The 22214-nt window shown below is 42.3% G+C and overlaps 2 protein-coding genes across 2 annotated transcripts in view; both read left to right on the forward strand.

Annotated features, from left to right (window-relative positions):
• Positions 1–16710: 16710 nt before the first annotated feature.
• Positions 16711–19162, forward strand: znhit2 (zinc finger, HIT-type containing 2). Its single transcript, XM_084561112.1, has 2 exons — positions 16711–16805; positions 16987–19162. The coding sequence occupies exon 2, from the start codon at positions 17051–17053 to the stop codon at positions 18776–18778; it is 1728 nt and encodes a 575-aa protein (XP_084417238.1). The 5' UTR covers positions 16711–16805; positions 16987–17050; the 3' UTR covers positions 18779–19162.
• Positions 19163–19305: 143 nt separating this feature from the next.
• lrpprc (leucine-rich pentatricopeptide repeat containing) overlaps positions 19306–22214 on the forward strand; it is a 56773-nt gene continuing 53864 nt past the window's right edge. The window contains exons 1-7 of the mRNA XM_084561109.1: positions 19306–19539; positions 20337–20539; positions 20820–20942; positions 21303–21424; positions 21646–21704; positions 21853–21939; positions 22052–22178. Coding sequence (XP_084417235.1) covers positions 19334–19539; positions 20337–20539; positions 20820–20942; positions 21303–21424; positions 21646–21704; positions 21853–21939; positions 22052–22178 — 927 coding nt within the window. The 5' untranslated portion in view covers positions 19306–19333. The remainder of the gene's footprint in view (positions 19540–20336; positions 20540–20819; positions 20943–21302; positions 21425–21645; positions 21705–21852; positions 21940–22051; positions 22179–22214) is intronic.

The raw sequence follows: 22214 nt of genomic DNA on the forward strand, positions 1-22214 counted from the left end.
CATAGAAATAGTGGCCATTTTGCTAATGTGAGCAACATTATATTGCATGCATCCAACAAGATGTGCTTTGACTGCAGACTTTCAGCTTTAATTTGAGGGTATTTACATCCAAATCAGGTGAACGGTGTAGGAATTACAACAGTTTGTATATGTGCCTCCCACTTTTTAAGGGACCAAAAGTAATGGGACAATTGGCTGCTCAGCTGTTCCATGGCCAGGTGCGTGTTATTCCCTCATTATCCCATTTACAAGGAGCAGATAAAAGGTCTAGAGTTCATTTCAAGTGTGCTATTTGCATTTGGAATCTGTTGCTGTCAACTCTCAATAAAAGATCCAAAGAGCTGTCACTATCAGTGAAGCAAGCCATCATTAGGCTGAAAATCAAAACAAACCCATCAGAGAGATAGCAAAAACATTAGGTGGGGCCAAATCAACTGTTTGGAACATTCTTAAAAAGAAAGAACGCACCGGTGAGCTCAGCAACACCAAAAGACCCGGAAGACCACGGAAAACAACTGTGGTAGATGACCGAAGAATTCGTACCCTGGTGAAGAAAACACCCTTCACAACAGTTGGCCAGATCAAGAACACTCTCCAGGAGGTAGGTGTATGTGTGTCAAAGTCAACAATCAAGAGAAGACTTCACCAGAGTGAATACACAAGTTCTCAGGTTCACCAGAAGATGTAAACCATTGACAGTAAACCAAAAACAGGAAGGCCAGATTAGAGTTTGCCAAACAACATCTAAAAAAGCCTTCGCAGTTCTGGAACAACATCCTATGGACAGATGAGACAAAGATCAACTTGTACCAGAGTGATGGGAAGAGAAGAATATGGAGAAGGAAAGAAACTGGTCATGATCCAAAGCATACCACCTCATCAGTGAAGCATGGTGGTGGTAGTGTCATGGCGTGGGCATGTATGGCTGCCAATGGAACTGGTTCCCTTGTATTTATTGATGATGTGACTGCTGACAAAGCAGCAGGATTAATTCTGAAGTGTTTCGGGCGATATTATCTGCTCATATTCAGCCAAATGCTTCAGAACCCATCGGACAGCACTTCACAGTGCAGATACTGTGAAAGCAACCAAAGAGTTTTTTAAGGCAAAGAAGTGGAATGTTATGCAATGGCCAAGTCAATCACCTGACCTGAATCCGATTGAGCATGCATTTCACTTGCTGAAGACAAAACTGAAGGGAAAATGCCCCAAGAACAAGCAGGAACTGAAGACAGTTGCAGTAGAGGCCTGGCAGAGCATCACCAGGGATAAAAACCCAGCGTCTGGTGATGTCTATGCGTTCCAGACTTCAGGCTGTAATTGAATGCAAAGGATTTGTAACCAAGTATTAAAAAGTGAAAGTTTGATTTATGATTGTTAATTTGTCCCATTACTTTTGGTCCCTTAAAAAGTGGGAGGTACATATACAAACTGTTGTAATTCCTACACCGTTCACCTGATTTGGATGTAAATACCCTCAAATTAAAGCATGTTCGTTTCATTTCAAATCCATTGTGGTAGTGTATAGAGCCAAAAAGATTAGAACTGTGTCGATGTCCCAATATTTATGGACCTGACCGTATTGTTAATTTACTGAGGGGGTAATAGTTCCTGCTCCAGGCACAAGTATTATTCTGTAGATATTATATGAATGAGGTGAAACCTGCACAGGCTTTAGACTGAAGGAGGCCACAAGCTTCAGCGTTTCCTTTTTGAATTTTGATCAAGTGTTTCAAGTGCTTAAGTAAGACAATCATTATATTTATACATATGCATCTTTATATTTTTTCTCTATACAGATCACCATAAGTTGGTTGAGTAAACACTGAGTTAAGTGCTGCTTATTTGTATATTATGCTGTATGTGAAGGGAAAGAAAAAAAAACTGGCCTTGGCCTTCGCTGCTTCCTCTCTCCTTGTATGAAATCACCACATGTCTGATCCTCTCTGCAGAGTGCAGCAATCACGCCTTGCCTTGCTCTCGCCTCTTCAAACACAAGAGCCCTTGAAAAGCTGATTTCCTGCTCCTCAGTGGGAGCAGGTTTCTTTTGTCAACTGAGGAGCCAGGTCAAAACAATAATTGTTGGCAAATTGTGCCTGAAAATATACAATGCTCATTTGATTTACATGTCATCTTCACGAGGCTGCTCTCCAACCCTCACTCGCGGCTCACAGCGTTACATTAAGGCTTTATCAAATGTTTATGAAGACAAATCAATTTCATTTCCTGGGTGCACTGTATGGAGTGTTTGTGTGTGCATGAGAGAGAAAATATACACCCCAGCCACACACTTGTACGTACATATTAATGTATGTTATGTGAGGGGGGCAAGCTGCTCCCTCTGCTTAATGGGATTAGAAACATTAACCAACTGTTTACTAAAAGGGAGAAGACCTTTCTCTCCCTTTGTCTCTCACTCGTTCTCTTCCTCACTCGCCACCATTTCACTCTCTTTCTCTCTCCGTCTCTGATCCCTAATCAGCGCGGCGGCCTAGAAGTGCCTTGGGGCTGAATACGAATGAGCGCAGCTGCCCAGTGCGGATTACCACTGCCACACACAGGCTCGCACTCGATGCATAAATTCGCACACGCAGAGACAACAGTGCATGTAAACATACTAGGCGTTTGCTCAGACATATGTCATTCACATGCATGCCCAACACTTGCTGACACATGTATTTTCCAAGCATATGTTGCACTATGAATATATCTCACACATGCACGCACACACACACACACACACACACGGAAAGCTACACGCAAACTGTTCCCATCAGCAGACATATGCTGGGACACACCCACTACTTTTAGTGTGTCACAGGAACATGTGCGTACGCGGCCTGTGTATTATAGTGTCACGGTGCGTGTGCTGCACCCATATGTCTCCACTCATCAGAAAGTGACATTGTGGAACCAGCTCAACTGTAACAACAACAACAACAACAGGACAGATCATGGCAGAAATTGGTGACCAGTACTTGACATTTATTCATTCTCTATTTATCTGAACTCTTATCTTGATGTTAACACTTCATTTAAAGCTGAAGATGAGGATTATAATTTGTGACCTGGAAGGTGTCTCATATGTTGACCCTGAGCAGCTGTACCACAACTGATGCTGTGCTCAACAGCACCTCAAAAGTTGGTGAGGAAGGAATCTCAAGACGCAGATTCATCACATTTATCCTGCCAGTTCAGTGTGCCATTGAACCGAGAGCCTTCCACTCCAAAGTAAACTGTAAACTCCGTGCGAACGCCTCCATGATTTAAGTGTAATTCCAGTGCACTGCTACAGAGAGGTTGGCCTGTGTTTGTAAATTAGAGCCCTGGCTGAGCACAGACACTGAGAAGGGTCAGAGATAAATGGCTGTTGTGGCAGTATCACACCTCCATCTAGTGGGAGAGAGGGGTACCGCTACCTCAGGTGTACGAGAGACAGGAGTTTGGGGGTTGATAGAAGATTTTAGAGAAATGTCTTGTTGGCTTTCTCCACAGAATGGACATTTCACAGGGTATGGACAGAGGTTCAGATCCTTCAAATTTTGTCTTCACACCCTCTCAAAGTAAAAAGTTGTTTGCGACAGTATTAAGACATTTTCTTCCCTGACTTGTGTGTGATATTTATGTATATTACATATTTCAGATTTGTATTTGAGTTCCTCAGCCCTGGACTGATGCCCGCCCTATTCATTTTTACATTACAGCCATGAAACATTCACATCTAGCAAAACATGAAGAATACTCTGTGGGTTTCCAACTGCAACTTGGCCGGTGCACAGCGCCTAGTGACAAGAACAACCTGAATGGCTACTGAAATGGCAATAAACGGATTGATTCACTGAGTGAGCTGTACGCCAAGGTGACCCGGGGAACTCTGGATATACATGCAATCGCCGTTTTCTCTCGACGATCTCTTTTGATTGATATTGGGAGAAGAGTTCAGCTGGAAGAAATCATTTAACAAAGCAAGGACGATCTTCTCCCTGAGCAGGCAGAGGGAAGGCCACCACCTCTGTCTGCGTCTGTCTCGTCCTCGTCATCGTCCCCCACCTCTTCCTCGGTCTGCTTTTCTGAGCTTGTGGTGTCACGTCGAGCTCACCCAGGAGAAAACACCAAGGTGGATTTGTTTATGGAAAGATGCTCTTGAGATGGAGGGTTCAAGGAGGAGCGCTGTGCCGTAGGAAAAGAAGGATGCCTAGAGTAGATGAGCAAATGTACTGACGTCAGACTGGGGATAGAGCTCAGAGAGGAAAACATCCTATTTGTCAGTGGCAATGACCTGTGTCATCTCTATGCTTCATGTCAAGGGGAAGCAGCCCGCTGAAGAGTCCTTGTGCAAAGATACCAGATTTGTGCCATCTCCAAGTCCTTACCAGAGGTTTATTTCACTGACAAAGAAGCTTTCAGGTGATATCAGCAAGCTTCTGCTAACTTTCTGCTTTCTGACTGGCAAAGTGCTAAACTAATGTATGAGAACCTTAAAGGGAAAGGAGTGGCTTGACTAACAGGTAAAGCTTCACTGACTTCGTTTGACCTTGTGGACGCATGTCATTCCTGTTGAAGTGTGCTAGTAGAGAGCAGACAGACACTGCGCAGAGCTCTATGCCAATCACACAGAAGGCGGCTCACTAGCAAATAGCTCACTAATGGGCTCGCTAACAAACCAGCCAAAGCAGAGATCGTTAATTAAAGATTCAGGATCAACCAACCGGTCTGACCCACATATTGTGAGTGAGTGCGTGCCTGAATGTGTGTGTGTGTGTGTGTGTGTGTGTGTGTGTGTGTGTGTGTGTGGCAGTACACTATCCTTGCTTGCCCTTCTACAGAATGGCTACATGTCCATTATTGATGATGTCATTAAAATATGCACAAGGACAAAATAGGCAATGCAGTGGAGGGTTTCAACAGATAATGCCAAAAGTTTAAGCGGGCATCAGACGCAAAAGTTGCAGAGAACGTTTTGAAACTTTAATTGCAAAAAGTTTGTCTCCAGCTGCCAGCACTACGTATTCATATTTCAGATTAAGATTTTAAAAAAAAAACAACCTCATCAGCAGCAGATCAGTGTTCCTGCGGCCTTAATTGAATATGCATATGAATGTATGTTTCGTTACTGAATCTTAATCACAGTATAGCTTTGCATTTAAGTGTGTGTATGTTTGTGCGTCTGTGTGTTTTGTGGTGTCAGCCAAGTGCAGTGTGATCTAACAGCAGCTGACAGGCAGGTTTGAGGCCTCTCTCTGGGGTCCTCAGTGTGTGTTTGTGTATGTGCGTCTGTGTGTATGTGTCCGGCTCTAGTGGTGTGTGCTAATTGGAAGCTCAGCGGGACAGGCAGCAGGTCCTCCGCAGTGCACATGTGGAATCGCACACAGTCTCTCCGTCTCACACACAAACGCACACGCGGCTCAACAGCAGTCTGGTCCGTTAGCCTTTCTACATTTAACATGAGTCCAGTCTGCAGCCTCTTCACTTATTCATCCCTCTTCACCTCCTCCTCAGCCACTTCCCGCCTGCGCTAACCCGAAACGACAGCTGCACTGTGGCCGACGGAGACCTGCCCGCCTCCCTTGTCTCACTGGACATCAGAAAGAAACACACACTTCACCAAGAAGCTGTGCATAAGAGAAGAGAAGAGAAGAGAAGAGAAGAGAAGAGAAGAGGATCAATGATGTACAAGAGAAGAGGGAAGAGGTGTGTGTGTAGAGGGAGAGGTCGATGGTGTGCCCAGTAGTGTGTGAATGTGTTATCTACCTGGACAGGTTAGGGACCAAAGAGATGAGACATTCACCTTCTCCTGAGAAATCCAACAACAACACACACACACTACCTGCAGTCACGAACCCACATGCATTAATGCACACATTCGTATACATACATAAACTTTAAAGAAAGTAAGTGATCACTGGCTCAAGTCGCCAAACAGTTCAACCCACAAACATGTTTATGAACAGTGTTTAAGAACAAGCTTTGTTTGACTGGTAATGAATAATGAATAAAAATAATACAACACTTAACTGATCCTTGGGGGAACATCTTCTCTTCACTTGACCTCTGTCAACAGACGTTAGAGAGCAGGAGTCAGCATCCCTAACGCTGTCTAGGTCAGTGGATGTAAATTAAAATAATGCTCAGTTGTTTGACAGATGTGTTAAAAGTGTTGAATTGAATTGTGAAATTAGAATTAATGCCCAATGTATTGTGTATGTGTGACAATCAAGGCCCCGGTGCTGTATACTCCCATGACTCTTTGTGTTGTATGTATTCTGTGGGTTGGATGTCAGTTACTTTACGGCATGTCTGACAGCCAGCATATGATCCTGAGACACCGTGACAGCTGCCTTCACGCCCCTCTCCCCATAACACACGCACACAGACGCCCACATACATATGAACAGTGAATGACAGATTGGCCACCCTGTGACAGACCTGCTACATCCACCTACAGCCAAAAGGCCCAAGGATGGAGAGGTGGAAGGGCTGAGGATAAGAGGAGGACGGGATTAGTGTGACTTGAGGCTAGACGAGAGACAGATACAAGGATGGACAAGACACCAAAGGGCCGGTGGATGGATGGATGGAGGGACTGATGGAAGGATGGAAGGATAGATGTCAAAGGTCAGTAAAGCAAGTAGAGGGAGAAATAGGGGCAGAAGTGTGCAGCTGAAACACAGAGAAGAAAGATAGAAAATGTACAAGTTAATGAACCAAAGCCTGAAGACAGCAGCAAGACATGTGGGGAAGACAAACAATAAGCTGCCATGGAGATGATACCACATCATTATCACGGACTTCTAAACAAAACCACTTCCTTTCACGGCCTTCATCAGTTCTTGAAAGTAGCTTTTCCTGAATCACCCCAGGCCAGTTTTTCACAAGCAGTCCAACCCCTGACCCTCACCCCCTGGAGGAACACAGAGCCTCTAACTGATAAGTGCCAAGGTCTTGGGATTGCAATACCCATTGTTGAGGTGCCTTCACTGGAGCGCGATGGTTCAGCAGCTGCCTCCTCACCGCTCCCTAATGCGACTAGACATGCCTGACATTCCACACCACATACAAGAGACAAAGACAGATCTGGACTTCATACATATGTGCTCGCACAAGCGAATGTGAAACACACGCACATACAGGCCAACAAGACAACAGGACAGGAATAAATGAGAGAGGTGAAGCAGATTGCAGATGTTTTTTCTCATTAGTTTGCTCTGTATCATTCTGTTGATCTTTCCTTCTTTTGCTGCATACCAATTCTGCGTCACGGTTGAAAGAGCCTGTGTCTCCTGTGACGATGACGAGGCGGCTTGTTGACATCAGCGTCGCCTTATTCATCTGCATCTTGTTTGTTTGCGTCTCGCTGCTCTCTCCCATCCGCTCAATCCTCCAGAGTTGTCACGATGACAATTTGTGGAATATAAGACTTGATAGGATTTGATTTCTCGACAGCCGTGAGAAAGAGAAATCAACAACAGGAAAATAAAGCAATATGTGCTGATTGTGCTGCAAATCTGTGGTGGAAAATGTTGAAAGATGAGATAAGAGCAAGAATATGAGCTTCCAGAAGATTTTTGCAAATATTAAAGCTGCAGTCTTGGAAAATATTCTCACCCGACAGGAGAATCGACACCTGGAACACAGAACTTGACAAACGGGAAAAGCATGATTTCTTTATCCTCAGACACAGAGAAAGCTTTTAATTCGGACACATAAAAATACAAAGAGCTATACATGTATCTGTTATGTGGTGCTTTTACTTTAACAAAGTGCACTAAAACAACACACGGGCACCCCGTGCTGTGCTCGAAGGCAGGCTCACCGTAGGCCTTTTCCCAAAGCAGAGGTGATGTGTCCTGGTCCACTAATGTCAACATCACAGCCAGGGTTGGAGCTCTGTCAAACACACTAACACACAACCTTTTCCGACTAACATTAACACTAACACAGTAAGAGTGTGTGATTATGTGCATTCCCAAAATGCCAAGTGTTCCCCCTGTCCCTTCTCAGTATTTCCTACATCGTGTTGCCTCACCTTGCCTCAAGTAATCATGCAAGTATCTCAAGTTCACTGTGTTTGTGTGGCAATTATTCCACCTTGTTTCCCATAATGCATTTTATTCACACAAAACTGTGATATTTTACTTGTCTTTCTAAATATAGTTTACAGTATAAGCAACATTTAACTCATGTTGCAAGATATGGTTGCAACAGAGAGAATTCTTACTGTAGTTTCCTGGTTCACTATTTCAGTGGGTCCATTTTTGTATTTCTGATTGATTTGTTGCTCACAAAGAGACTCATATTCTCACAAAAATGTAAATATTAAACTTGTAAATCAAATAGCATAGAAAAAGCTAAAGGCAGCATGTTGTTAGAAAGAAGCTTGGAAGCGGAATAGAATGCAGTAACTTACTTTTAATTTACATTTAATTGCAAAGTGTGGTAAAACGAAATACAGATAAAATGCTGAAAATAAAGCTGAAAGCAAGACTAATAGCAAAGGTGTTGGGAATGTGTCAGAAATGATCTACTGGCCATGAAATTGGAGCTGGATGATACATCTCTGCCGCTAAATACTGTTGTATTTCTTCTCATTCTTATTCTAATTGACTTTTGCCTACTTGCTTAAACAGTGTCCAGCCTCAATATACAGACTGACTTATTTGTCTGCTCAGGTAAAGAAACATGTACTTCCAGTCCAGCATTGTGATGCACACCAATCTGGCATAACATTATTATCCTAATATTGTGTTGGTCTCCTTTGTTGCCTCCAAAACAGTTGTGACTCATCAGAGAATGGGCCTTCTGAGGGTGTCCTGTGGTGTGGTGGAAACAGAACCTGTGTTAGTGGGGGCCTTTGGGTCCTACAGGTTGAGAGGAGGGGCCTCTGTGGATCATCCCACAGATACTTGATCAGTTTTGGGGTCTAGTGAATTTGGAGGCCAGGTCAACACTTTGTGCTGTTCTTCATGTTTTTTGAGTTGTTCTTAAATCTTTTTTGTGTGTGTGTCTGTGTCAAGGAGTGTCATTGCTATGGGGTGGGGGTGTCTGGTCTGGTCTAGGTGGGTGGTACATGTCTAAGTAACATCCACATGAATGCCACGTCCAAAAGTTTCCCGGCAGAACATTGAATTGTCAAGATGGTCAGTGTTATTCACTTCTCCTGTCAGCAGTCATGATGTTATGCCTGATCGGTGTATACTGTGCATTTATAGAACAGATGATAGAGATTTTGATAAACATTATGCCGCGTATATGTCCGGAGCGCGATCTGTCAGGCTAACAGAGCAGGGACACACACTGGAGATGCATGCAGCGGAGGCATGTAGGTGTTGAAGCATGAAGGGCTTTCCCTGGTAATACGACTATAATGATGTGACTATGACTATACTATTGTCGGCGTGTGAGTGTGTGCGCGATGCCTGATCCTAGGAGCAGATGTGTTGTTGATCTGCTAGACAATTCTCTGTGACTCACACCTCATGAAAGAGAGAGTTAAAGATAGACAGAGGTAACTAGAGAAAGGCAGAGGTTGATAAACAAGAGCAGACAAAGACTACGTGCTGTTTAGACGGTGCTGACAGGAAAGCGAAGCCGACAGTGACTTGGCCTACATTCGTGCAGCTTAATGCGAGGGGAAACCGAGAGACAGCCCCGTGCCTATCTAATTATTCATAAACAGATTCAGAGGGTGTGTTATGTTATTAGTTGTGTTTGTTTATGCTGTGGATACTGATGCATGATCTAGAATCTAGATCATGGAATCACAACTAGAGGCAGTTACACCCCAAAATGTATTTCAGACCGTTACTAAGAGGTCCATGGAAAATTTAAAATGACAGAGGTAATTATTATTATTTCAATCACAGGTTAAAGTAATGGGTAAATTGAACAAACATAGTGAAAAGTCACAGAAATGGTTAAAATAAAAGTAAGAGATCCCTGAAAGAAAAAAAAAGCTAAACGTATTGCATAAATAGTTAAAACATATTGATTAATTGGGCTGAATTTGTAGATAAGATGAAATAAAATGTTTTATTTTATTTTATTTATTGACAAGTGCTTAAAAACACAGTGATTAATACATTACATTGCGCTAAATTCATAGATGAAATGAAATTAATAAATTGATCAATTAAAGTCAAAGGTCACGGACAAATGATTGAAAATATATTGATTACTGGATTCAATTTAGCTGAATTCAAAGATGGGATGAAAAAAAAGTGAATAAACTGATAAAATAAAGTCAAACTTCATGGATAAATGGTTAAAATAAAAGTAAACTCAAGACATATGGCTGAAAATTCCAAGACCTGAAACTCCTAGTGACAGAACAAATGCCATGAGCCAAACCGACCACATTTGTTCCCTGTGCAAACAAACTATTAAATAAGAGGAACCTTTTAGAGCTTTATTCGATTTCTCTAAGTTTTGATTGTGTATTTTATCATGCGTTGTTGTCACTGTTTCTTAGATGTTAGGGAACATGTCTGGCTGTGGTGCTGCAACGAAATAGCTAATATAGGTTTTTAATTAGGCTGAACTGATCTAAAGTTTGGTTCACTTCTACAATAACATTGTTCTGTTTTATTCTTGGTGTTAAATATCAAATTAACACACCGTGAACATGAGGGGTCCTGTCAGCGAAGGGGAACTCGAGTTCAACAAGGCTGTGCGTTTGTGTGGGTGTGTGTGCGCGCATGTGTGTGTGTCAGGGTCTAGATGAAACAGTGTCTCACTTTTTTTTTTTTCCAAGGTGACATACTTGATAACATTTTCACTTTCAGTCTCTAAAAGTGGTATTAATCTCCATCAAATGTCCCAAAAGACATTCACACAGAGACAAACACACACCGTGACACACACACACACACACACACACACACCACATATCACTGCAGAGTTGTCTCTGGCATTTCAGTGATTTAGAGCGTCATCCCTGGTTGCCACTAGCGTGAAGCTGTGATCTTCACATATATGACACCTCAGCTCAACAAGGTCCAAACACACACACACACACACACTCAGAAAGGATGTCTCTGCTCTGTCTCGCCTGCCGTCACATTCTCACTTCCTGATTTAGACAGACAGAGACCAATCCTTTGGGACACAGACACACTTCTCTCTTTCGCTCCCTCGCTCCTTCCTCGACTCTTTCCCCTTTTCTTGATCCGCTGCTCCCTCTCGTGGGGACGGAGGGAGGCGGGGCTGGAGGTTAGACTGATGGAGGCGGGTGATACACCGATACACCCTCAGTCTCAGGTTGGCTCCTGCGGGAGTGGTGTGATGGAGAAGGAGAGAGAGGGAGAAGAGGGACAAACATGGAAGTCTCACTGAGGCTTTCTCTCGGCTCATGAGGAGACAGGGAAAAAAAGGTTCATCTTATGATATACATGAAGAAAAAGAGCCTCATTTATGTCTCTGTTCAAATCTACACAAAGCCTCCAAAAGCAAATATTCTAAATAGCTTGGAAATCATTGTCACTGTATTTTGGTTTACATATTTCCCCCAAATTCACAGGGATACTATTGCTATCTTTGGGAATCCACTTTTTCAACCAATAAAATAAAATGGCAGCGCAGCATGAGCTTGTAATAACAAGCCGCTGCTTGTTAAGGGGTTTGAATGTCCTCCTGTTTTTTGTCGTGTGTGTCACTCTGCTGAGGAGGACATGTTGCAAGCACCATTCCCAAAGGCTTTTTACTTGTTACACAACCTGCTATTGTGAACTCTGCCAGGCCAGACGAAAGAACAACACCCTCTCTGTTACAACTAAATTCAGCACACTGGCACTCGCTGTCAAATATAGCGTGGAGACTCAAAAGCACATCTAGTGTTCTCAGTTATTTTCACAAGAAAATACTTTAAACTTTCTTTTTTTTTCAGTTTTGCATGTATTATCTGTTTTATTGTGTTTGTTAAATGCAGCTAATAATTTAACATTTAATAAGTTAACACAAAAAATAAGTACAGAAAATATTTAAGTGTAATCAAGTTTTTTTTTTAAAATAAATATCTCTATTCTACTATACTTAATTATACATTTTTAACTGTCTATGCAGCCAATATTTCTTAAATCTGTGAAATCCGTGTCTTGATTTACAAATTACATTCAAGAGAGGAGAATATTCCTAGTCCTGATTAATTAGTCAGGAATTTTAAAGAAAAGTCACAGGTTTATCCAAAAACACTAAAGAATGGCAACTGGGCTTGTGGAGTTTCTTGAAGACGTTTCATCCAAACAGCTTCTTCAATTCTCAAGGACTGGTGAGGGGGTTTGGGTTTAAATAGCCATCTTCTTTAAAATGCGGGAATTATGGAACAGTTTTTCCCATTTAGCAACAAACTGTTCCTCCTTAAAATATTCTGAAATATTATTTTAACTGCTTTTCCTTGTGTACTTGTCCATACATCCATGTTTTACTTGTTTCATTTATGGTCATGTGTTTTATTACTTTGGCGCAGGAGACAAAACAGGTGTATAAACTGCACTCTACACTTGGCCTGCTATAAGTTTCATGTAGATATATTGTTGTTTATGTTACTTTTGTGACAATTTTAGGTTAACGGTGGAGGCTTCAAAAAGGCCCACTATGGATTTTCTGCCTCTCCCTGTACTCCATATTGCACTGTTATCTTTGCCTTTTGTCATCTTTGAATTGTGCAAAATATAATAAATAATTAAAATATATTCTTGATGAGCAAAGAGTAGATGACAGGCACACAACAAAAACAGATCATAAAAAAATGGACACAAAACACAAATTCTGAACAGATTCCATCTTTAAAAATTACACCTTAAAACAACAACAACAAAAAAAGATTTAAATATATATATTATTTTCTATATCTATATTTTCTAAATATATTTAAAATCTTTTAAATATATAAAAATATTTTGTGTTGAATTCACAGAAAGATCAAGGTTTGCAATTTTATATCTTATCTAACTGGTGCGTTCAAGCTTTATAGACAACACTTTTTATAGACAAAAGCACAACTAGAGGAAGAGGAGGCAGGGGGTGAGGAAAAAGAAAATGGAGATAACCAGTGACTGAGTGAAAACGTCTAAACTCAAAATAACAGTGCTTGCTGGTGTAAAAACAAACTATAGCACATGAAATGACTGGTGTCGCTGTGATACACTGGACCCTCTATTTCCAACACAGGTCGGCAGAGAGAAAGCTGACTTCTGGAGTGGTGTGAGGTTTCCTTTTCCTTCTCCCTGCTTGTTTCCTCTGTCACTGCTGTCAACAGCCGCTTTAGGTCACTGAGAGGCTACCTGTGTTTTAGCACATCACACGCCGCTCTGCACTCAGTACACACACTCAGAGGGAGCGGCCGAGGCAGATCGAGGACCGGTACAGGAAACAGGGATTTGTTTATATGGATTGGGTGACCTGGCAAAGGTGGTCAATTAAAGGAAGGAAGACAGGAAGAAGGAGAGATGAAGGGACTGGGGAGGAGGAACAGTGATGCCTTATTGTGAAGAAGTCAAGGTGATGGGTAAATAATAGATCCTGGATATGAATTATTGAAGGAGTACATTGATGCATTCATGTTAGTTGAGCTGAGCTCACATTCTGGTGTTCATTCATGAAAATAGAGGCAGGAAAGATGAACGAGGGATGAGAGGATGGGGGTAGGATGGTGTTGCTATGTCAGGTTTCACGTTCACTCTTCATTTTTTATGTATGTGTTCCCCATTTCCAAACAAAGCGGTGAATATACACCAATCAGCCATAACATTTTGACCACGTGCCTAATATTGTGTAGGGCTCCCATTGAGGCATGCATTTGCCAAGACCTCTGGAGGTGTGCTGTGCTATCTGACACCAAGACGCTGGCAGCAGGTCCTTTAAGTCCTAAAAGTTGCGAGGTGGGCCTCCATGCTTGTGGCTTGAGACCTCTGGAATTTGGAGGCCACTGCCATCAGTGAATACCATACTTCTATACTTCCACTTCACAATTTTTCCTAGTCCTAACACAACAGTTTTTTACTTGCTGCCTAATATATTCCACCTGCTGACAGGTCCCATGATAATGAGATGATTACTTGATCTGTAAGTGGTCATAATGTTATGGCATATCAATGCATATTATTTCCAAAATGCTGTTGTTAAAGAATATCTTATCAGTTAAGTGCACTTTACCGTTCTGCTTAGATACACACTCACTTGACCTCTTTTCATCTTTCCCTTACACTGTAGGTGATTGTCTAGTCATTTTGTATTTTCATATCTTCACAGAGTCATCTTTAATCTTTTATGTTGTTATGCATGCTGGGGCACCTTAAAGTCACGTTACAAGAAAGAAAAGTTTGAATTCATCTTCAAAAGTCCTTCAGTCAAAGTGAAACACTTGCTTCTGGCTGCTCACATGGAAACTGGGCCTTGGACACAGGCCGGGCCCTCCGCCCCCACCACACAGACACACACACATGCAAACAAAGAGCCTCCCTTTTGGGTGTCCTACGATGCCAGATCCTTTTGAGCTGACAGGTGACAGAACAGTCCACATCAACATAGGTCTACTCCCTTTAACTGCACAAACACACGCACACATACCCTGCTGCTGTACAGTAGACAGCTCCAGACATGCCAGAGCTGGACATGCCCAAAAGGCAGAGCCTGTTCCCTGTCACCTATCAGCTGGTGGCAGACAGCAGGACGCATGTGTGTGTGTATGTGTGTGAGCTGGTACATCTAGCTTTGTGAGGACAGTTTTTGAGTTTTGAGATCATGGGAGCAGATGAATCTCAGCTTGTCATTTGGCTGTCATTTAATAGGCTGCTAGATGGTACTTTTTCCACACTCCTCATAGGTTTGTAAGGTATCCAACTAATATCTATAAATCTGTCATATTGTTTGTTACCTAATGTTTGAAGGTGTAGGAGTTTCCACATGTGTGATGGATAATGGAGGAAATATGGCCTTTTTAAAATTAATTATTGAAGTCTGAGAGATAATATTCTACATTGTAAATGTATATTTTTATACCAAAACAATACTCATTGGAGCGTCCTGGCGTCCTGCTGGTAACAGCACACACCATGTCCAGTGTCTGCCAATTGTTACAGGCTCTCTCTCTATGTTTTCTGCCTATATTATGTTGCTAAAGGCAAAAATGCCAAATATATTTTTATTTTATTTTCATATTTTTAAAAACAGTCCTGCAATGAAAGCCTTCCTAACGGATGAGATTCTGTGCTACTGCATATCATCAGTGTAACAGTCAGTAAGTAAGCTCACAGACCTTGTGTTGGGATACTAAGATGTCACAGGACATACCACGGAAGAAGACGGGAGATGAGAGAAGGCAGCTGCCTGCCCAGGACTGCTGGTACGGCAGCCAGGGGCGGGGCCAAGACAGCATGGCACACGTCGTCCTCAGACACCCCTTCTCCTGCGTATTTCCCCACAGGCTCAGACAGGCGGCACGAGAGCCCCTTGGCCCAGTGAGGGGTGGACGGCCATCTGACAACTCCCCACCTGCATGACCTTTACTGTGCTTGACCCCCTGCAGGAGGCAATCACCTCATAGCAAACAGCCCTACAGGAGATGTAGACACAAGGCAGAGTCAGGAAGACACACAAGTGTAAAGACATGCAGAGAGCACACACAGATTGGCATACAGTTAGATGGAGGGACTCTTTGTGACAAGCATACATGCTTGTGATAAATCAGGTTTTAATTTGAACAGTTTGTTCAGTCATTTACAGAGTAGCGTCTGAATAGGCTGAGCCTTGGAATCAACCATCCTAATTTAGACTAAACAGATATCTGACTGTATGAGCACTGATGGGCCTCATTGTACAAATATTATAGTTGGTCAGTACGTCACATAGAGAACTTCTCTGTGTAAACCAGAGGTGAGGTGTGGTCAGTGAACATTAAACCAGAGTCAGTTTTTATAAACAGTGGAATAAATGCTTGGTGGATGTGGAGATACATTCACTGTCCAGTACATTAGAAAAATAGAAACAAAGAGTCCTGCTCTAAATCTTAGCTTCAACTGTTTTCATTTTGGAGATTATGTTTTGTAGTACTATTGAATTGTATTATATTGTACTAACACATGTTTCTATTTTCCTGTCAGTGGGCTCGGCTAATAACTGATATACTTTTGAATTTAATTCAATACAGTTTAACAGCACCACAAACTACATCATCCAAAATAACCACACAGTTGAATTACCACCTTTCACACACTGTTACAGTGTAAACTAAACATTATAACAGTTATTCATTTTCAGTATTATACCTAATGAACTGGCAAGTGAGTGCAAATATAGTATATAAAGATCAATTATCCATTATACCAAACTAAAGAGAGCTACTGATTAGACTGCTCTCAGTTCTAGACAGTAGACAGTAGTTAACTTTAATTTAACTTTAATTTAATTTAAATTTAACATATAACTTTTAATATGTTAAAAGACTGTACTTCTAATGATATGTTAAAGATATCTGTGGAAATTGTTGCTTTTAAAAAATGTCAGCAAAATCAATCTTGAAATTACTTATCAAATAAAATACTGAATTTTGAAACCAAAAGTTCACGTTTAAAATGTCTGCATTATATGATAATATGACAACGATCTACTTGATATCTACTTGATATTTAATAAATAAAGTCCTTTTGGCAATTAGAAGTTCATTCTGCTGTTGTCATGGTGGTAGAGGTCGGAGGAGGATGAGCGCTCACGGCTCACACTGCGCCTGTGCAGCAATGAAACGTCATCAACAAGCGACATGGCAAGTTGAACGGGACAACATATGTGAAACGTTGGTGTTTAAATCTTTTACAGTAAGTATAACTTGCTTTTGTAAGGCACTAACACAAAAGAACATTAACCGTAATGGCACGCTAAACATATAATATGTTTGTGACTAAGGTTAGCAGTGCTAACTGTCAAATCCTCTGTATGATATAAGGAAGTAATGGATAACTTACCTCCGGCTCACATGTGTTATTGTTCATTTTTTAGGTTACAGCCTTTGGACCACGCAGCTCTCTCCTGCTTTGCTACAACATCGTGTATCGATTCGCTAATGAATCCATTAATTAGACGGAGACTTCCTCCGTCAGTGAGGAGTCTTCTGACAGACATCGGTCCAAAGGAGGAGTGGACTGACGCGGAGCCCGAGACAGTAACCAGGGATGGTGTTCTGCTCCCGTCGAGAGGAGCTACGTCTGGACAAGAGGAGTTTCTCACGCCAGCCAAGACCCAAGAGGACGAGGCTGCAGAGGATGGAACTAATACCAGGAGCACTTCAGTCTGCATGTTGTGTAAATGTAAACCCTCTTGTTACACCTGTCCCCGCTGTAACCTCCATTACTGTGGATTGGCTTGCTACCAGAGCCCAGATCACGCTGCATGCTCTGAGGAGTTTTACAAAGAGTCTGTTCTACAGGAGCTGAAGGACATGGGGAAAACAGAAGCTGAGGGTAGAAAGAAAATGCAGGAGATTCTTGTGGGACTCAGACAAAGGGCGGAAAGGACACATGGGGGGATGGAAAGTTTGCTAAAAGAAGCGGGTGTTGTGGAAGATGACACAGACGAAGGGGATGAAGAGGCGACAAAGAAAGTGCAGGCTGTGGAGCTCCTGTCCAGGTTAGCAGAACTTCAACAGTCTGGAGAAGAGAATACAACAGAGATTGAGGCTATTTTAAGAAAACTTGAAGAGATAGGAGGAACGGCGCAGCTGCCTGGAGTCACAGATGAAGAAGCTGAAAGTGTAAAAGGGGAGCTGGACCTGGCTGATCGGCTCTCAGGGCTGGACATTGACAAACTTTCAGAAGAGGACCTGTGGGAACTCCTTAACAGCAAAGAGAAAGAGGTGTTTATGGGTATGATGAAGGGTGGAGCTCTTGGCGGGCTAGTACCCTTGTGGAAGCCGTGGTGGGAGGAGCATGAGGATGGAGGGAGAGCACTGGTGGAAGTGCTTGAGGACGAAGTAAGCAAACTGGAGAAAGAGACGTCAGCTACTGTGAATGAGCAGGAGATTGACAGTAGAGTCAAGTCATCACAGGAAGTGGTTCAGAAACAGGGCAAAACAGCTAAAAAGTTGAAAAACCTTAAAGGAAAAACAGACAAAGTAAGCTCGGGAGTCCAAAACATTCCCAAGATTTCTGCAAAAATTCCAAAGATGAGTTCCTTATGTGCAAATCCCTCTCCTCTGGTTTGCAATGGTTTAGTCAATGCACTTTTTGGCTATGCATTTACCCTGAGCCTGTTTAACGGGGACACTGAGTCACTGATGTTTGAGTTCTGTGACATGATACTTGCTCTTTCTGAGGCACTAAACTCGAGCAGGGTCTTCAGTTCTGTACCAGATGCCTTAGACTGTGGTGAATCTCTCATTTTAAGTGGAGGTTACCTCGACAAAGACGATCCTCTCGCCCCAGCCAGGGCGGTGGAGGCTGTGGCTCACATTATGACGGGGAGAGACCGAAAGGATGCCACGGGATACTGCCTGGCAGCCTTGAGTCAGCTTCGGTCTGTGCTGTCACAGGCCAGAGCAGTCCTGTCCAAAGAGGGAGAAGAAGGGACAAAAAGACAGAAGTACTTCCTAGCAAGCAAGAAGTGTGAATTCTTCCAAGCCTGGGTGTTGGACAATGAACCACACGCTCGTAGACTGGCTATTGAGTTGTGGAGTGAACACAGCAAAAGAGAGAGTGTAAGGAACAGCATGGAGAAAGAAAGAACTGTAGTTGAGGAACATTTGAAGAAAGAGAAGAGGAAAGGGAAAAGTAAATTGATTGAAGAACTGAGCTAATAAGGTCTTTCTTGAACATGTGGAATTAAAAAAAAACAACAATAATGATGTAATAAAATATCTGAAAACTAAAGTCTCTTACTGTGAAATTCTTGATATACACTTTATATCCAGGTGATTTATGAATAAACTTTTTGGCAGATCAATTACTGGATGTAAAATGTCCACTGGTCGTTTTTTTTTGGAGTTTTTAACCACATCCCATAGGCATCCTGAGTGGCTGCAAATATGATGAAAGCTATGAACAACGTTTGTAAGTGGATATTTTTGTGAAGCTGCTGTTTCCAAGGTCAAGTATAAACTTTAATCCTTAAAATGGAAGAACACATACATAATATCAGAAATACAAATCTGATATGAGGTTGCGTTTTTATCTTGACATATTTAAATACAAATACAAACACTTAAATAAATTAGCTTACGCTATTACAATCATTGCAGAACAACTATATACAGTCAGTCAATGTGCAGAACTTGAGTCAGATGTGTGAAGAAAAAAAAAAACTGTAGCTACTCTCGCGATACTTTCTTTATGCAAGGGGTCACGTGGTGCGGATGTTCTCCCATGCTGCGACAGAAAACATGGCTGCGCTCTTGAGATCAGCCCGGTTACTTAAGTTTTCGCCTTCGGGTTTGCTCCACATCTCGAGCACTAAAAGAACCGGACCGCCACTCGGACGGCTGTACAGCGGATCTATCGGCGGGGGAAGGAGCGGAGTATGTTTACGACAGATCAGCCCTGTTTCCGATAATGCGTCCAGGTATGACAGAGCCCGCTAGTCCGTGTAGCTGTTATCCACGCGTGAGCGTGAAGCAGAGATGTCATTGAATGTCAATGACAGCCAAAGGCACACGTGTTTAATAAATCCTGCACTGTTGAATGTGGTGTGATGATATATGTGTCCTTATGTTAGATTAATCTGGTTGGAGTAGAAGTAGTTAGCTGCTTGGTTATGAAATATGGCCCCCGGTTTACACAAGATGATGGTGATTAGACCTTGTGTAACCACGTTCAATGTCAATTTGATGCTCATGATTAAACCAATTACAGTGACCTTTAGCACTATTTAGCACTAATAGTATTACTGTTATTCTGTCTTTGTTCATAATTATGTTATTGGCTTCACTACATGCTAGCTTTTAGCAATAGGCCCTTCATTATGAACCAAGCTACACTGTCATGCTGTAGCCAAGGAGATGCAGCTAAGTTACTGTGAAAATAGACTTTTATAATTCTATAACTATGTACTGAAGAAACATTGGCTTCCCTTGATGTCAGAATGATAGCTTGCAGCCATAGATTACTTTGGTGTGACTGTTTTTTCCTTCAAGGTCATACAGTTCTTGCCTAAACTACAAACAGCCTTTTAGTAGGCAGTACATCCAGGTGTTACTGTCGGTGAAACTGCTTTTCACAGCACTGAACACATGTGCTAGTTGAAGAGGACACCATGTGCCCTCTAATTAATTTGCCTGTGTGTTTGTTGTCCCTGTTTCGTCTCCTCCTTCCATCTTTCTCTTTCTAAACATCTCCACTGTCTTCTGTGTTCCTCCACAGTCGTGTGTGGCCGTATGCCGTGGGGTGTGTGCGTAGCTATGCTGTGGCTACAGAGCACAAGGATGACATTAGCGTTGCCGTGCGGTCCAAGCAGACGCAGCAGTTTGACTGGGCCCTGAACAGGCTGGACAAATCAGTGAGGAAGACCGGTCGTGTCACCAAGACCCTGCTTTCCCGCATCTTCCATGATGTCTGCAGGACAGGTAGGCAGACGGGACAACAACCAGGGAGACAGATTTAATGAGAGATTTCTGCTGAAGAGATGATTTCCCAGTCCCAGTTTTTGCTTGAGTCCGGTGGACCACCTAGAGAACTAGAGAACTGGCGGAAGTTCACACACACAAGTGTCATCATCTGTTGGCAGCAAATTATGATTGTTAAAGTTTTGCTTAACTGCAAAACAGATTATGACTTATTTGGTTTGTTTTCCTTTTCCTATCCCTGTTTACGTTCATCCTCATGTCTCCTCCTGTCTTCTTGCAGGATATCCCAGCGCTAACCAGGCCTTGTTGCTGCTGCGCAGCTGTGGCTCTCTGCTACCTGAGGTGCCTCTGAAGGAACGGACTGAGCTGGCACATCGTGTGTGGGAGAAGCTGCAGGAGCTTGGTAAGAGGCTGCAACATTTGTGTTTTTCCTCAAAGCATCTCGGGTGGATCTTAGATGTAGGAGTTGAGGAAAAAACAAGGGTGGATAAACAGTACTGCAGTACTGCCAAAACATTAGGTACATTAGTGAATGTTCAGTTTATGTTAATTTAGCAGATTTAATGCTTTCGTTGTTTACCATAGCCCACTGACTAAAACCGGATGGTCAGAATAAATCCACTTTAATCCTTGTTGTTAAATGTGATGTTGCTGCGAATGGTTCACACTTATTTGATCTTGTGTATTAAACATAATGTTTTAAGAGGAGTCACTGTATGTTGCAGCTGTCACAGTTACATTGACGGCACATTGTCCTCCACAGGTGCACAGTATGATGTTAGTCACTACAACGCCATGCTGAAGGTTTACCTGCAGAATGAGTTCAAGTTCTCCCCCACCGACTTCCTGGCTAAGATGGAAGCCGCTAATGTCCCGCCCAACAGAGTAAGTATTACACTGCAGGGTACAGATATGCCAAGAAATGCATGATTAGATTTTCCTATGAAGTTGTTCCTTTGCATGCACATCAGATTGTAAATAATTATGCACATTCATTTTTCAAAGTCCTCATAAAATATCAGCACAATACCTTCATGATTTTTCTTGCAGCACTTCTTGCAGGTGATTTCCAGCTCACTTTGATTTTGTTTTATTGTTGTGCACAGGTTACCTACCAACGACTCATAGCAGCCTACTGTCAAAATGGAGACATTGAAGGTGCCAGGTAAACAATCCTCCTGTTCTCACCAGTAACCACTCAGTAAGAGATTTAATGCTCTGAGGATATTGTGCTGGGAAACTGCTACATAAGTGAACTTGTTAATATCATTATTATTGCGTGTTTTTAGATTTTAACTTCTTTGTTTTCTCAGCACCATCCTGGGTTTCATGAAGAGCAAAGATTTACCCATCACTGAGGCTGTGTTCAGCTCCCTGGTGACAGGCCACGCTCGTGCAGGGTGAGTATCACTGACTTCTTTTTGTTCTTTTAATGTATTTCATGGCACATAATAAGTGTTGGTGTTGGAGCAATTTGATTTTGAACAAGCTGGCATCTTTATCGCCCTGCAGTGACATAGAAAGTGCGAAGAACATCCTGCCTGTGATGCGGGGAGCAGGGATTGAACCGAATCCTGACACTTATGTATCACTGTTGAATGCGTATGCTGAGAAAGGAGACTTGGACGGCATGAAAGAGGTATGTGTATTAAGTTAGTTGCCGTTTCACATCTGT

This window comes from Chelon labrosus (genome assembly GCF_963514085.1).
Source record: "Chelon labrosus genome assembly, chromosome: 15".
In the NCBI taxonomy this organism is placed as follows: domain Eukaryota; kingdom Metazoa; phylum Chordata; class Actinopteri; order Mugiliformes; family Mugilidae; genus Chelon; species Chelon labrosus.